Source organism: Myotis davidii, unplaced genomic scaffold, assembly GCF_000327345.1.
Source record: "Myotis davidii unplaced genomic scaffold, ASM32734v1 scaffold158, whole genome shotgun sequence".
Classification (NCBI taxonomy): Eukaryota; Metazoa; Chordata; class Mammalia; order Chiroptera; family Vespertilionidae; genus Myotis; species Myotis davidii.
Genome location: NW_006289390.1, coordinates 520,719 through 534,809, shown reverse-complemented (window position 1 = coordinate 534,809; position 14,091 = coordinate 520,719). Strand labels below are relative to the sequence as shown.

The following is a 14,091-nucleotide window of genomic DNA, read 5'->3' as shown; positions in this document are numbered from 1 at the left end:
CATCCACCGAGCCAAACCGGTTTCGGCAACTTAAATGTTTTTAACTTAAACATAAATGTTTTAAAGTTACATTTCCTAGCTTTGTAACATTTCCTCAGATTGGAGTCCAGATAGATATCTTTTTTTTAGTAAAGTCAAATTTAAATTTTGTTTTCAGCAAAATTGTTTTATAAGAACTATAGAAAATTAAGCATATACTACTATAACTAATATAGAAATAAAACTACAAGAAATGTAATTTCTTGCCCTAGCCAGTTTGGCTCAGTGGACAGAGAGTTGGCCTGGGGACTAAAGGGTCCCGGGTTGGATTCTGGTCAAGGGCACATGCCTGGAGTTCGGGCTCAATACCCAATTAGTGGGCATGCAGGAGGCAGCCGATCAATGATTCTCATCATTGATGTTTCTATTGATGTTTCTATCTCTCTCTCCCTCTCCCTTCCTCTCTGAGATCAATAAAAACATACTTAAAAAAGAAAAAAAGAAATGTAACTTCTTAACTTTACATCACTAACTCACTCAGATTTAAGTGAAAGATATCTTTAGAAGTATGACTAAAAACCAAAGCAAAACCCTGTTTTAGGTTATTTAATTGCCTGTGACAATCTTTCTAGCTAAATTTTTCCACAGTTAGGTACAATTACATGGAATACCTTCTCATTGGATCAGAAAATTCATCTCCTGCCTCCCGTCCTTCCTTCCGTCCTTCCTTCCTTCCTGCCTTCCTTCCTTCCTTCCTTCCTTCCTACCTTCTTTCCTTCCTTCCTTCCTTCCTCTCTGTCTGTCTCTCTCTCTTTTTCTTTCTTCATGACTACTCCTTCCAGGGAAGTAGATAAGGTCATGAAATCAGCTGTCAGCCTTCATTTTGACTCATCATATACTTAGTACACACTCTAGGGACTGTTAATGAGGGAAAGTATCTTTCTGTTTCCACTTAATCAGATTCAATTCAATTCATTCATTCAACAAATATTTTATTAAGCACCTACAATATGCCAGGCACTGTGCTGGGTGCTGGGGATACAACTGTGAACAAGATAGACACAGTCCCTGCCCTCAAGGAGCTTACAGTCTAGTAGTTATACAGACAAGTACACAGGCAATTACAATGCAGTATGGTAAGTGCATTGATGGGGAGAAAACATTAAAAGGGCACCTAACTCAGTCTCGTAGGCAGGGGATGGTGGATGGAAATCTTCCCAGGGCAGGTAAAATTCGAGTACTGAAGGGTGAGTACAAGTTAGTCAGGAAGAGAGGAGATAGGAAAGAGTTACAGACTGAAGAAGTAGTAAATACAGTGTCCCATGTGCTGCCTTTGAGGTTCATTTGCAGCAAGGAGAGGTTGGGTAGGGATGAGAGAAGTCATGAAAAGATACATAAGGACCAGGTCATAAAGGGTCTCATTTGCTCTGCTCAAGAGCTTGGAATTTTTCCTGAGGGAACTGGTGTGTGTGTGTGTGTGTGTTGTTAACAAATTTGAACTTTTACCAATTGCTCTAACTGCAGCACAGAGATTGGAAGGGGGATAGGAATCTTGAGCGCTGAGGCAAGATAATCAATCCTTTATGTTTTCCAACGTTTTTTCCAGGATATCACCCCTGTATTCTCTCCAGGCCATTCAGGTGCATCCAGTCCTTAAGCCATTGCCATGCACAGCTTTGGGGCACTGTTCATCCCTAAGGCTTTTAGCACCTTCTCCACCTATGAAAACTCAACTTATCCCCCAAAACCAGACTTCCAAAATAATCCTAACTTGTGCTTTCTGTCAAGTATTGTGATCTCTAAGTATTGTGATGTTTATCTGTATTATAATACGTATTTATTATTTCAAATGATTCAAACCTTCTTTGGATCCATGTTAATCCATTCACAACATAAGGTGAATTTGTAAATAAACATGGATATAATTTTCTTCACAATTTTCGGTTGAAAACAAGGGCTGAGTCTTCATGTGTAGTCTACCACAAACTATTACCAGTGCCTTCAAATGATTTAAATGGAATAATGAGAATGGGGGAGAAGCCCAAAGAGACATTATTTTATGCAGCAAAATACAGTCAAGTAAAATTTCAACACACAATTACAGGGTTTGTTGCTATTTTGACAATGATTCATTTCCCAATTCAAACACTCCATCTTGGACATTAACCTGCTGATGCGGCAACCACCTGTAAAGGAAGCTAGCTTAGTAAGCAAAAATTAGAAGGGCTAGCTATAGTTTCCAATATGGCCCACACTTTACAGTCTTAAAATTTCTCAAATAACTTGTATAACGATAAGAGAAAAAAAACCTTGTTGATATTGTAAGAATGTCTGTTGTTTTATTCTTTTTGGTGGGTACAAAAACCACAATTTTGTACACAGAACAAGAGTATAAACAATATTGATACCATGAGTGACCCCTAGTCTCTTGGTTCTACATTGCAGACTGATGATTTTAGGTTAACGTCGTCTTCCTTTTGTTCCGGGTATTGAGACAAATGCAATCTGTGGGTACCGATTCGTGTGACGAAGTGAAGGTTACAGCAAACAAGATGACCAACAACTTTTATTTAAAAAAAAAAGTCTCTAGAGTTTATTACAGTGATGGCATTTATATCAATTATTGCAATGTACTGTTCCCTAAGATGGTTAGAAAAAAGAATCGTATTGTCCTCTACTGAATTTACATCATTTAAAAAGCAAGCATGGTTCAGTATTTTTCTCCAAAGTAAATGTAAATACTTCCTTTAATTGTTTTTTTCTCACAGGATTTACATGTGTGTTTATGATGTTTTTTTAAATCACAGTTTAGTGATGTGTTTTCTCAGCTGGACAGTCTTCGGTGGATTAGATGGGTGCTCGGGCGCCGGTTAGCGTGTTGGTTGACTTCTACAACTAGCTCGTCCCTTGCTGCCAAGGCCACGGCCCTTGTGAGCAGGAGCTGCAGAGTTGGTGCGCTAACTCGCAAGTCTGATTAGTTGTTAAGTCCACTGGCGTGAAATCGGTTGCTGTTAATACGCCCGTCCCGGCTCCCCCCACCCACGTCCCGAGAAAACCTAAGGGGTGAGTTTTCCTGATAGAAGATCGGAGTTTGGGTTCCGGAGCTGAGCTCATGCACACGTCGCTGCTGCTGCTGCTGCTGCCGCCGCCGGGGGGCGCTCAGCCGAAGGGTCGGGTCAGCCAGGACCGCGCGGGCCTGTTCCCCGGGCTGCATTCCCGTCGGCCACCAACACAGTTTAATTAAGGCACTCAATTATTTTTTTGGTTTTTATGGTAGGTCCGATGCAATGACAGCCAGTCCCGAACTCTGTCTGATTGCAGTTCCCGCGTGGACGGCCTTCGGGCAGTCGGGCGTCAGGACGCGGCCGTTTTCCCCCACGCTCCCCGTGATGGACAATCGGGCCTTGTTTCTTATGGCTTCAGAGAAGGTCAGCTGGGGGCATGGGAGGGAAACAGAGAGAAGGTGCGGTGTTACACTATGCCTGCTGCTTCCCCAAGTTAGGACACAGCACACACCAAGGTATCAATACTAGACATCTGCATTTTTCCCGTATTCTTTTGGCCATGTGAACACTGGTCATCAGGAGAGAGAGAAGGTCAGCGGTGGGGAGGAATGAGTCCGCTCAGAGTGTGTGGTCCTACCTGTTCCAGATCTCATTCAAAAGCCACCAAAGGAGGTTTTGTGTAGCAGACCTGGGGAGGACACGTCTTTTAACCTGCTGCACCCTCCACCCTAGTCCTTCTTCAAAGCTCCTTTAAGATTTTACGCCATTCTTTGAGTCTTTTTGTCTTTACAGGGATTTGTAAAGTCCTTTGCAAGGATCGTACTCTTAAAATGGTGATGAATCGTCTAAACAAACTATATACATAGAGTGTTCATGACAGGTCTTCCCGTGTTCAGAACACAGACCTAGCCACAGACACCTGCATTCGTTCACACCAGTTACAGACATGACCCAGAACAGCACAGTTAGTGACATAAAGTTCGTGCTGTGCCTCGCGTGGAAGCTAAGGCTCATTAAGAAGCTGTAAGTGCTCAAAGGGGTCACACTGCACAGGGCATCTTTCAGTCCATCCTGATGGTCATCATTGGGGAGCTTCCCAGATGGAGGTTATGGGGTCAGGTCTCTGGAATCCTCTTTAAGTTCTTGTTCTCTGTCACAGTAGGTAGCAGGTAGTAACATTACACAGTGGAGATACAGGTGGGGTTATGTAAATCTACTTACTGTTCATTCATTGCCTTTAAATTCTTTCTAGAGCTGAATTTTGATGTTAGCTCAAGAGGAAAGTAAGCTAAACAAGATATTCCCTAAATTTGTTATGGTTGAGATCATAACTTTCTCATAACATATATTGTATCTCAATTCCATATTGTGAATTTAAGTTAACCTTATTTGTTAGGCAATTTCATCCTGAATTTATTCTGCCATGAAATTTAAATATTTGAATAATTATTGATTAAATAATGAAATTAGTAACTGGAGTAAAACTGTTATGATGAAAAGGTTTGGAGATCAGGCCCTTATAATGTTAGAAAGTTGAAGTCAAATTGCTAGGTAATGACACATTTATTATAAAAATCAGAACATTATCATAGTTCTGCTTTGGTGAACAACTAAAAAATTAATACTTATTTTAATAATCAGAGGTCAGCATACAATCTCTACAGAAACCCTAATCATCATTAAATTAAAACAAACCAAGACCAAAGTCTGATTTTGCTTCTTCAGATTCCCTTTCAACATTTAATATTTAGTAGATAATTATTTTTTAAAAATTAGCAGTTTTGTTTTATTTTAATTTTTTTGAAAAAGAAATACTAATATACAATTAATAAATGCAGTGTGTTTAAAAAATATGTATACATTTTTTATTTCAGAGAGGAAGGGAGAGTGAGAGAGAGATAAAACATCGACGATACGATAGAATCATTGATCGCTGCCTCCTGCACACCCCATACTGGGAATCAAGCCCGTAACTGGGGCATGTGCCCTGACAGGCAATCAAACCGTAAACTCCTGGTTCATAGGTCAGCGCTCAACCACTGAGCCATGCCAGTCGGGCAAGCAGTGTGATTTTTTGAAGGAATTTTTGCAGAAGGCTTTTGCCATAAAATCTATTTTTGTTCTTTCCCTTCTCATTTGCCTTTGGAAAACATCCAAAGCAGGAAAGATTCCACATAGTTGTGAGCACTCCCTCCTTCTCTATAGATTGATTCAACCAAGTGTATTAGTTGTCAATGCCTTAATCGTTGTCAACTCCTTAACTTCTCTTTACATCTCAGCATTCTTAGTTCTCAGCATCCTATATTTATATTTTTCAATTCTTCCATAAAAGGTCATTTCTATTCATCTTGGTGTGAACCTACTGAGGCTGCTCAAACTGAAAAATTTCCTTAAAAATTTCCATATGTTCTGCTCCTGGTTGGTTTGTTGTGACTAATGCTTATGACCTTAATTGTAAGTATTCTCCTGGAGGAATGGTCACTTTTAAAGTTGAACCCTACCATATATTGAAGGTTTTAGGTTGTGTTTTTGAGATTCTGGGACAATATTATCTAAATTATCAAATATTTGCATAATTATGGCCAATAGAGTTTTTGAAAGGAAAAAGCCATTTAATATGGGAGTGTAACAAAAACAACTTACTTTTAAGGCTTCTCTATAAGTGCAGATCATTTCATTTACCCTGAGTTCTATTAAGTCTTTTGAAAAATCATATGGATATGAATGCTTTATTTTTACATGAAATTTATTGTCTTAAAAGTTCAACCCCAGCTCTAAAGGCTATTCATGTGATGACCTGCAATGCCAGGCTCTGACCTAAAAACATTATTACATGTAAATTGTATGTACATAACCTGGGGATTTATATCTCTTTTTAACACCTTCCCAGAACTTTGTAATTAATTGGCACCCATGAGTACTTCTTTCTAGAATTTTCGTTTTGCTTTTTTTGTTAATGCTCACCCGAGGATATTTTCCCATTTATATTTAGAGAGTGTAAAGGAGGGTGAGAGACAAAGAGAGAGAAACATCCATGTGAGAGAGACACATCTATTGGTTGCCTCCCGCATGCACCCCAACCAGGGATGGGGTCCAAGGCTGCAACCGAGATACATGCCCTTGACTGAAATTGAACCTGGAACCCTACAGCCCACAGGCCAATGCTCTATCCCCAGAGCCAAACCAGCTTTGGCTCTAGAATTTTCTAATATTCTTTTTTCTTTGCTTGCTTCTCTGCCTTTGGACCTTGCTGATGGTTGGAATGCTTTTGCTGTGCCAAAGAAAACTCAGTTTTAATAAACTGGTTATAAAATTCATCTCAGAATGAAGTCTAAATAATTGGCTCTGAAAACTTTCAGGTATTCTTTTTCTCAGTTAGAGAAAATTTCTTCTCAATTCTGCAAATATTAAGATGAAAGAATAATAATGGCCCAGACTTTTGATACCATTCTAGCTTGCTGTTTTGCTAGTAGAAAACATGCTGAAAACATTCTGATCTTAGTGAACTGAGGGTTTTGTTCTTAATTCTTTTCCACAAAATTGGGCTTACCCATGTGTAGTTATATCTAGTCATTGATTTCCAGATTGTAGATAAAAGCAATTAGATATTGAGATACAAGTATTTCAATAGCTTTCATATGAATAAATAAATCTTAAAGTCAAGCACATTTACCTGGCATAATCTCAGATGTACACATTTTTTGTTTTGTTTTGTTATCCTCACCTGAGGATATTTTTCCATTGATTTTTTAGAGAGAGTGGAAAGGAGGGGGAGAGCCAGAGAGAGAGAGAGAAACATGGATGTGAGAGACATTGATTGGTTGCCTCCTGCATGCGCTCTGACCAGGGCCAGGGATCCAGTCTGCAACCAAGGTGTGTGCCCTTGACTGGAATGGAACCCAGGACCCTTTAGTCTGTGGCCAATGCTCTATTCACTGAGCTAAACCTGGTAGGGCTCAGATACATCTTACTATAAAAATTATATTATGTTTTTGACATCAAGCATGGGATGTCTCTTATAGGTTTAAAGGCTCATTTATCATTTTAATCAGAATGAGCAGCCTATTCAGTTGGCTATTATATATAATTTTAGAAAGTGAGTTTTAGAGACCTGATTTTAGGAAGAGCAATAACAAGGGCTTTTAGATCTTATTTTAAAACCACTTGCAACCATTAGAGGAAAAACATAGTGGGCATTTAGATTCTTTAAAAATGACCTCCATTTCCTATATTTCATTGAATACCTACAATTTTTTTTATTGTGGCATGATGAGAGCATATGAGTAAGTGGGGCTGAACTGGCTTACTTAAAAGCAATTGAAATAAAAAAATCCATAATAACTCATGGCAATTCTTACCTTTTACTGTGTTCCTCCTAAGAAACATATATATTACTGATCTCTTTAATGGAGAAACTGCTAAATTGCCTAAAATGGCTGCTCACCTTAGTGATATTGTGAACAGAAAAGCTGAATTTCATGTAATAAATGTGAATTGTGCTCAATTTCCTGATGACTCCTGCCTCAAGGTCTGGCTCAAGGACTACTGTCAGATGAGCAAACAGTTAGGTTTTACTCTTTAAAAATACACAATATGGCTAGTGTAAAACAAACTAGAATAGGAGCTAAAATTTGTTGAGCGTTGACTCTCTGCCTCGGAACTGTTACAGATATTTTTTCTCAGAAAACCTTATTTGGCAGCTGTCGAAGCTTTGGTCATTTGAATTAGGTTTTATGCTTATTTTGTTAAACACCTATTTTAAAACTTGTTCCAGAGAAGATTAGCCTAGTCTATGTACAGAGAAACCCCAGATCTAATTTCCAATTTCTCTCAAATTTTGGGTAGAATATACTGTTTGGATCATTTCACAGAGCAATTCTGCTGGTTAGTTTTTGTCTTTCGGACCCTCTCAATGCAGATATCTATTGGCAACATAAAGATTCGAACAGTACATCTGCAGCCAAAGAAAACCAAACCACTTTGCACTGAAGTTTAGAAAATATAAAGCTCTAATGAGAAGCAAGCAATACCACCACGGGACAGACAGTCACAACACTGCATTTACAGGATGCATCACCCACTCACTGTAGTAGGCCCTAAGTCCTACCCCTAAATTTTAATACTTTCGGTTCCATATACGTTGTAACCTTCTCTATAGGTTGCTAAATTCTGGGTATTCTGCGAGGAAGTTGGGTTAAAAGTCTGTGCACTCTTTGCCACCTTCATTCTCTTCGCTTCTGCCCTGGACTTGTAACAGAACTCTATCAAAGCCACCAGCATTGCCAAGCCCAGTCCGCCGACCAGAATGTAGAAGACGCCTGCTACGTTGCTCAGGCTCAAGGCACTCGTCTTGTCCTGTGGGAGGATAAACACACTTCAGTTAAGTGTGGAAATGGCACATCTGGAAGGTAAAAGAACACATGAAATCCAAACAGCTAATTAGCATAAATGCTTACTTTAACCCGACATTATTTACATGTATAAATCATTGATGTAGGTTTACAAATTTAAAAATAAAGCTTATAGCTCTCAGAAGTGAAATTATGATGATTACCAATAAATTGGATATAATTACATTCCATAAAATCTTAAACATTGTATCATTATTAACTATGCAATGAAAACCACTATACTTAATCATAATAAGCATTTATATATTTGCAAAGGGTGGCAGAAGTGGGCTTATTATTAAGTTTGAGAATGACATGTTTAAAATACAGTTACATGAAAAGGGGTTTTGGTTTTCCTGCCATTAAAACATACTTTTAATGTTTGAGATAGCTCTTGAATAAATCCTACTTCACATTTCCTAATTAAGGAACTAAGCTTTTTTTAAGCAATCAGTTTCACAATTTGTTCATCATTACTTTACAAAATATATACAGATAATGTGCTAGGGTACATATTATTTGTTTTTTCAGTCACATCTGTGGGAAATCATATGGAAAGTATAACTTTTACATTCTGCCTATTTATGAATAATTATATATATATGTATACATATCACAGGTGACTTTTTGAAAAGATAACTTTTTAAAAATACACAAATTACTATGGTCAATTGAGAAATAAATTATGTATGGGCAAACTGATATAACTATTTTTATTGATTTAAAAATGATTCCATTTCCACTTAAAAATGCTTCATCAATTACTATTTTAGACATATTATTCTCCAGAGCCTTAGTATACATAATAAATTCAGATATAGTCAAGCATATGCTTGAAAGATATTAAAATTATAACAAGAATTCAGAACTTTTTTATAAATTGTAAATATGCACATTACACATAACATTAATTGAAACGTATTTTGGGTAGACTATCTGAAGGACACCCTCTGGCCATCATCTTCTCGGCAGTATGTTTTGTGCAAAATGTGATTTAGACGCAAATCATTTTATTAAGGAGATGGTTTAATTCCGAAGATGTACTATGTACACTGTCTACTTAGCCATGATATCAACTGATTGAACCAAAAGTTTAGGGTAACTCCATTTAAAAAAAATCACTCAAGCATTTATGCTTGACATAGCTATTCCATTATTGGCCAAGTTTATCTCATTCCACTCTGGTTTAAAGGCAGACAAAAGTGATTAAAACCTAGGGATAAGCCCTAGAAAGGGATCAATTAACATTACTTTGTCTCTTTGTTAAATTAATTGATGCTCTCCTTTCTAAGCTGGTCACTTGTTTAGACTTAGAATTCTCTATCATCTATCTATCTTCTATCTATCATGTATCTATCATCTATTTTTTTCTTTCTAAAAGGAGATATAGGAAAATAATAAAAGAAGATTCTAAGAATCCTCAACTGTGGCTTTCAGGCACTGTTACTACATTCTGTTAGATTCTATTAGATTCACTGGTAGGTTGTTACATTTTTCCCCCTTTGGAATTAAAATACAAATGTTTCTATTTTCAACAGAATCAGGATGATAGGATCCTGCAATATTTTAAAAGGAATTTATGAACAAAAGATCTTAGAACTTGAAGCTATCATCCATAAACATTGATTTATTTAAACCATTTTGATGGAATAGAATTGAAAGATTCACTCTGTTGATCTGTCAGCACAAAAATAGAAAAGGGCCTCTTCAAACTAAAGTGGAATGGTTGGCATTATAGTCACAAAAGACTGAACTTCTGAATAAGATATAATATTTAAAATCTTTTTCTGAACGACTACTAATCAATTTGCCATTTTTGTTTGTTTGTTTTGGGAAAACATCTCTTCTTGAAATAATATATTTCATGGTCTTTGCCTCCAAGACAATAAAAAAACCTTAACCTCAAAAGCACTACTTTTATTAGTGGTACGTAAGTTGAGAATAATCTAAGGAGTTTTTTAATATCTTATGTATTTTTGTAGTTAATTTAAATTTACTTAAAAGCCTTAGTTTTGGGGAGCAGGTTGCAATTTTCTAGAAAGACTGTCCCTGTGGCTGAAATTTGACATTAACTTCGAATTTAGGCAGCATAGAGAGAAATGTTTAGTTTTTACTGTGTCCATATTTTTTTTAATTTTTAGACAATTGCTCCCGTTTACTGCTTTGTGAACACAAGAGGAGGCCCCGAACTGCAGCGACTGACCTTGCTTCCAGAGTCCTTGGGTCCACATTCACCTTTATCGTACCACCATTTGTTTTTCAGCTTGTCTAAGACGCCTGCCTCACTGAGTTTCAAAACGGCAAGGTTTACAGGAGTTCTTCACGTGGAAAATAACATAAATAACATTATATATGTTATTTTATGTTATTCAAGTAAAACTACATTAGAATCGCATGGCAAAGTGACAGAGCAGAGGCCACAGTAGGCGCTATGTCTTGTACCGTAGGCCCAGGTTTAGAATCAGACATAAAACTGGGGCCTGCTCCATCGCTTTAGGTAACAGGCACATACTGCTAGGGAGGATTTTTAAATAACATGTATGCAATTACTGTGAATCCAAAACTATTGGCCTGGGTTGGGTTTCTTAAGCATTTCTAATTTCCCCGCACGGATATGGGAGTCCTTCAAAATTCAGAGCTCCTTTTTGTCTCCAGAATTAATGGAAGCGGCTGCAGGTGATAGGTAAGGCAGACTTAAATAGAAGCTAGCTAGGCCTGGTTTCATCTCTCACGTGCCTATGATCAGCTAGAGGGATTTTAGTTTATGCTGTAGAAGGATGTCTACAGTGTCCATCATTACACGGAGTCCTCCATCTCTCATCCAGGACCGAACTGAAAGAGGTGGGCGATTCAGTTGTTACTAGGGCCACCTCATGCAGGTTCTGATAAACACAGACATGTGAATCATTATTGTGAAGTACAAGCCCACGCTGATGTTTTCCTTCTGAACTTTAGTATTTATCTCACACAGTATCACCAGAAGCAATTTTCGTCCATGTTGTGTCTGCCCCATTAATTTACTTTAAGTAGAAAGGGAAGTGACTATAGTGTACTTTACTAATTCTTACCAATAAATCCCTGATCGGTTGGGGGTAAACAAGATTTTGCTCAATAAACAAACTCCCTGTACTGTAAAATCCCACTTTTCTTTTCTACTATCTCGGAGTCCTTCAATACTAAATGTTTTAAAAGGAGCCTCAAGGTCAGTCGTCAGTCATCACCAATGTTCCAAGGAAGCTAAGAATTCTTGTTTTCATTCCCATGTTAACCTCTGTGTATACAAAATAAAGGGTAAAAATGATGGGAAGCAGTAACTCCTAGCATCTTTTGTTATTGTTCGTGTGTGTGTGTGTGTGTTTTCATTTTATAAACATTCAGAGAGAGACTTGTACTCTTCTTGACATTTCTAAGGCTGCCACAACCATGTTGTCTGGCCGTATCTAGTGCCTCTCTCTAAGGAAATGTTGAGTGCATTCAGAGAAACACAGCCTGCATTTCTCTGGTTATCAGGAGATGAATTCCAGAAACCTATCTACAAAACTAGGTAATTTATTTCTAATGATAATGATAGCTAAACATTTGCAGAGTACTTACTATGTACCAGGCATTGTTAAAAGCATTTTCCATACTTGATTACTATTATTATCTGCATTTTACAAGTGAGGAACAAAGGCACAGAGAGGTTAGCTCATCTGTTCACACAACTAGGAAGCAGCGGAGTCGGATTTGTAATAGTCTGACTTCTTAGCTGTGCAATTAAAAGCATTAACAATGGGAGACTCAGAAAATGGGGTTTCTGGTTAATTGAGGATTCTGGTTCACAGTTACACTAAAACCCATTTGTTTTGTCCTGTTGGTTCTCAAAGAATGTTTCTAAAATATGTCTTTCGTTTTGTTTATCTGATTTCTGAATACAATTTAATTTTTGTATGAATGTTATAAGATCTTACAAGGTTCATTGCTCCATTTAAGAAGTAATATGCATTTGCCACCTTCCTAGAATATTGTTTTTTGGATTAAAACCTAACATAAGCATGATTTAACACTTTCTACTAAAAGCTGAATTTGGGGTGAGGAGGGATGAGGTGGGGTGAGGGTTAGGTTACCTGGGTTGCTTGGTTAATTTAGCCCCAACCTAGGGGCTACCTATACAATCTCCCACTCCCCTCCACACTTTCCCCTCACTTCTCTTGATGAAGCGACTATTACAAAACCACATGTCAGGTTGGTTGGTGAATTGTGAACTCCTTGAAAACAAAAGCCACGTTTCATTGATCTGTGTAAAACAGTATTTAGCAGGATATCCACTGAGAGTAAGTGCTCTATAATGTGGCTACATTCAAATTATTTTGAATCGAAACAAGCTTTTTCCTTTAATTTGAGATTCCCAGGCCAGCTTGCCAAAGCCTTTTGAAACCTGTGTAGGTACATTATATTACCCCATATTACACTTCTTAAATAGGGTACAACGGGAGGAGGAGGACAATGCTGAAAAGAGAAAGAAAATGAACAGTTTCCAAATTTCTTCTAAAAGGGAAAGTTGAAGGCAAAATTGAGGATAAGATAAAGACTGCCTTAGGCCATCTCTCTCCTGTCTTAAAGTCTTAATTTTTCCTACCCCCTTCATTTTTCCCTTGCCTCTTTGTCCCTTCTGCTATTCACTCCAGTAGTCTGGTTTTAGAGGTAAGATTGGGATTTTGAATATAAGATACTTACTATTAATCAAACTTAACGGTCAACTGGTGGAATGTAAGGCATTTAGCAAGTAATTCATAACTGGGATATCCCTTCTCCAAGGGTTAGCTTCCCTTTGTGGTTTTTTTTCTTTTACCACAACCTTTTCCCGTCTACTTATGAATTCATATTTTCCATAATAATCCCTTTATTCTTGCATTGGTTTCCATGGCCGTGGTGAAGGGAATTAGGCCATTTATGAGTATAAACTATTTTAAAGTCAGGAATGGGCTGTATTTTTCAAAGGGCTAAATTAAAAACTGGGTATAATGTGATCTAACTTAATTCCTGAAGGACACAATATTTGTTGTTTACAAAATGATTTTTAAATGAACATCCTCATCCATGAGTGTGCCTATTTTGATATACATAGAAGGAAAGGAAAGTATAAAACAGAAAAAAACCAATAGTTTTAGTGGATGATTATAGGCATTTCCCAAAATTTCCATCTAGAACCAGGATTAAATAACCACTAAGAATTGGCATAAATTTCTGCATACGGTTTGTGCTCAGGCTAAACCACACCAGATTAATCAGAGGGGGAAATGAGTTTTAGAGATTGCAATGATATTCTTGAATTGGTCCCCTGCTGGTTTATTCCCAAGATGTGTGTGCCTGCTCAGAACTTCATGCTCTCGGAATGTCGAGCAGCAAAACGGTGACGCTAATTATTTTGCAGCCAAAGGATGTGACTGGAAGTGGCCACAGTGACTAATGGTTCAGTTGTTGGTTATATTAAGTCATAAGTTCCTTGAAGGAAAAAATAGTGGGTAATTCTCTTTCCCCCCACAGATACTGGTTCCATGACCCAGTTAAATCAGAGGTTTCATAATTTTCTGCTGTGTAGAAGGCTGGACATATTCTCCCTGATTGCAATCCTCAACTGTCTCTTCCTGGGAACGTATTCGTGTGGGGGACAGCTTCTCATGGGTCCCCCTTAGTTTTCTCCTACCGAGATTCGGTATTGGGAAGGTAACACCGAT

General features: G+C 37.8%; 1 protein-coding gene across 5 annotated transcripts in view; it reads right to left on the bottom strand.

The window, feature by feature from the left end:
- Positions 1-2,554: 2,554 nt before the first annotated feature.
- The window catches only part of GRIA4 (glutamate ionotropic receptor AMPA type subunit 4), a 417,768-nt gene continuing 406,231 nt past the window's right edge, over positions 2,555-14,091 (bottom strand). The window contains exons 14-16 of one of the 5 annotated variants that reach the window (XM_006761462.2): positions 10,578-10,692; positions 8,205-8,339; positions 2,555-3,412 (exon numbers count right to left, since the gene is read on the bottom strand). In XM_006761462.2, the coding sequence (XP_006761525.1) occupies positions 3,248-3,412; positions 8,205-8,339; positions 10,578-10,692 (415 nt within the window). In that variant the 3' untranslated portion in view covers positions 2,555-3,247. Of the gene's footprint in view, positions 3,413-8,091; positions 8,340-10,577; positions 10,693-14,091 lie in introns of all 5 variants that reach the window. The other 4 variants (XM_015562434.1, XM_006761463.2, XM_015562433.1 and 1 more) reach the window with 4 other exon arrangements.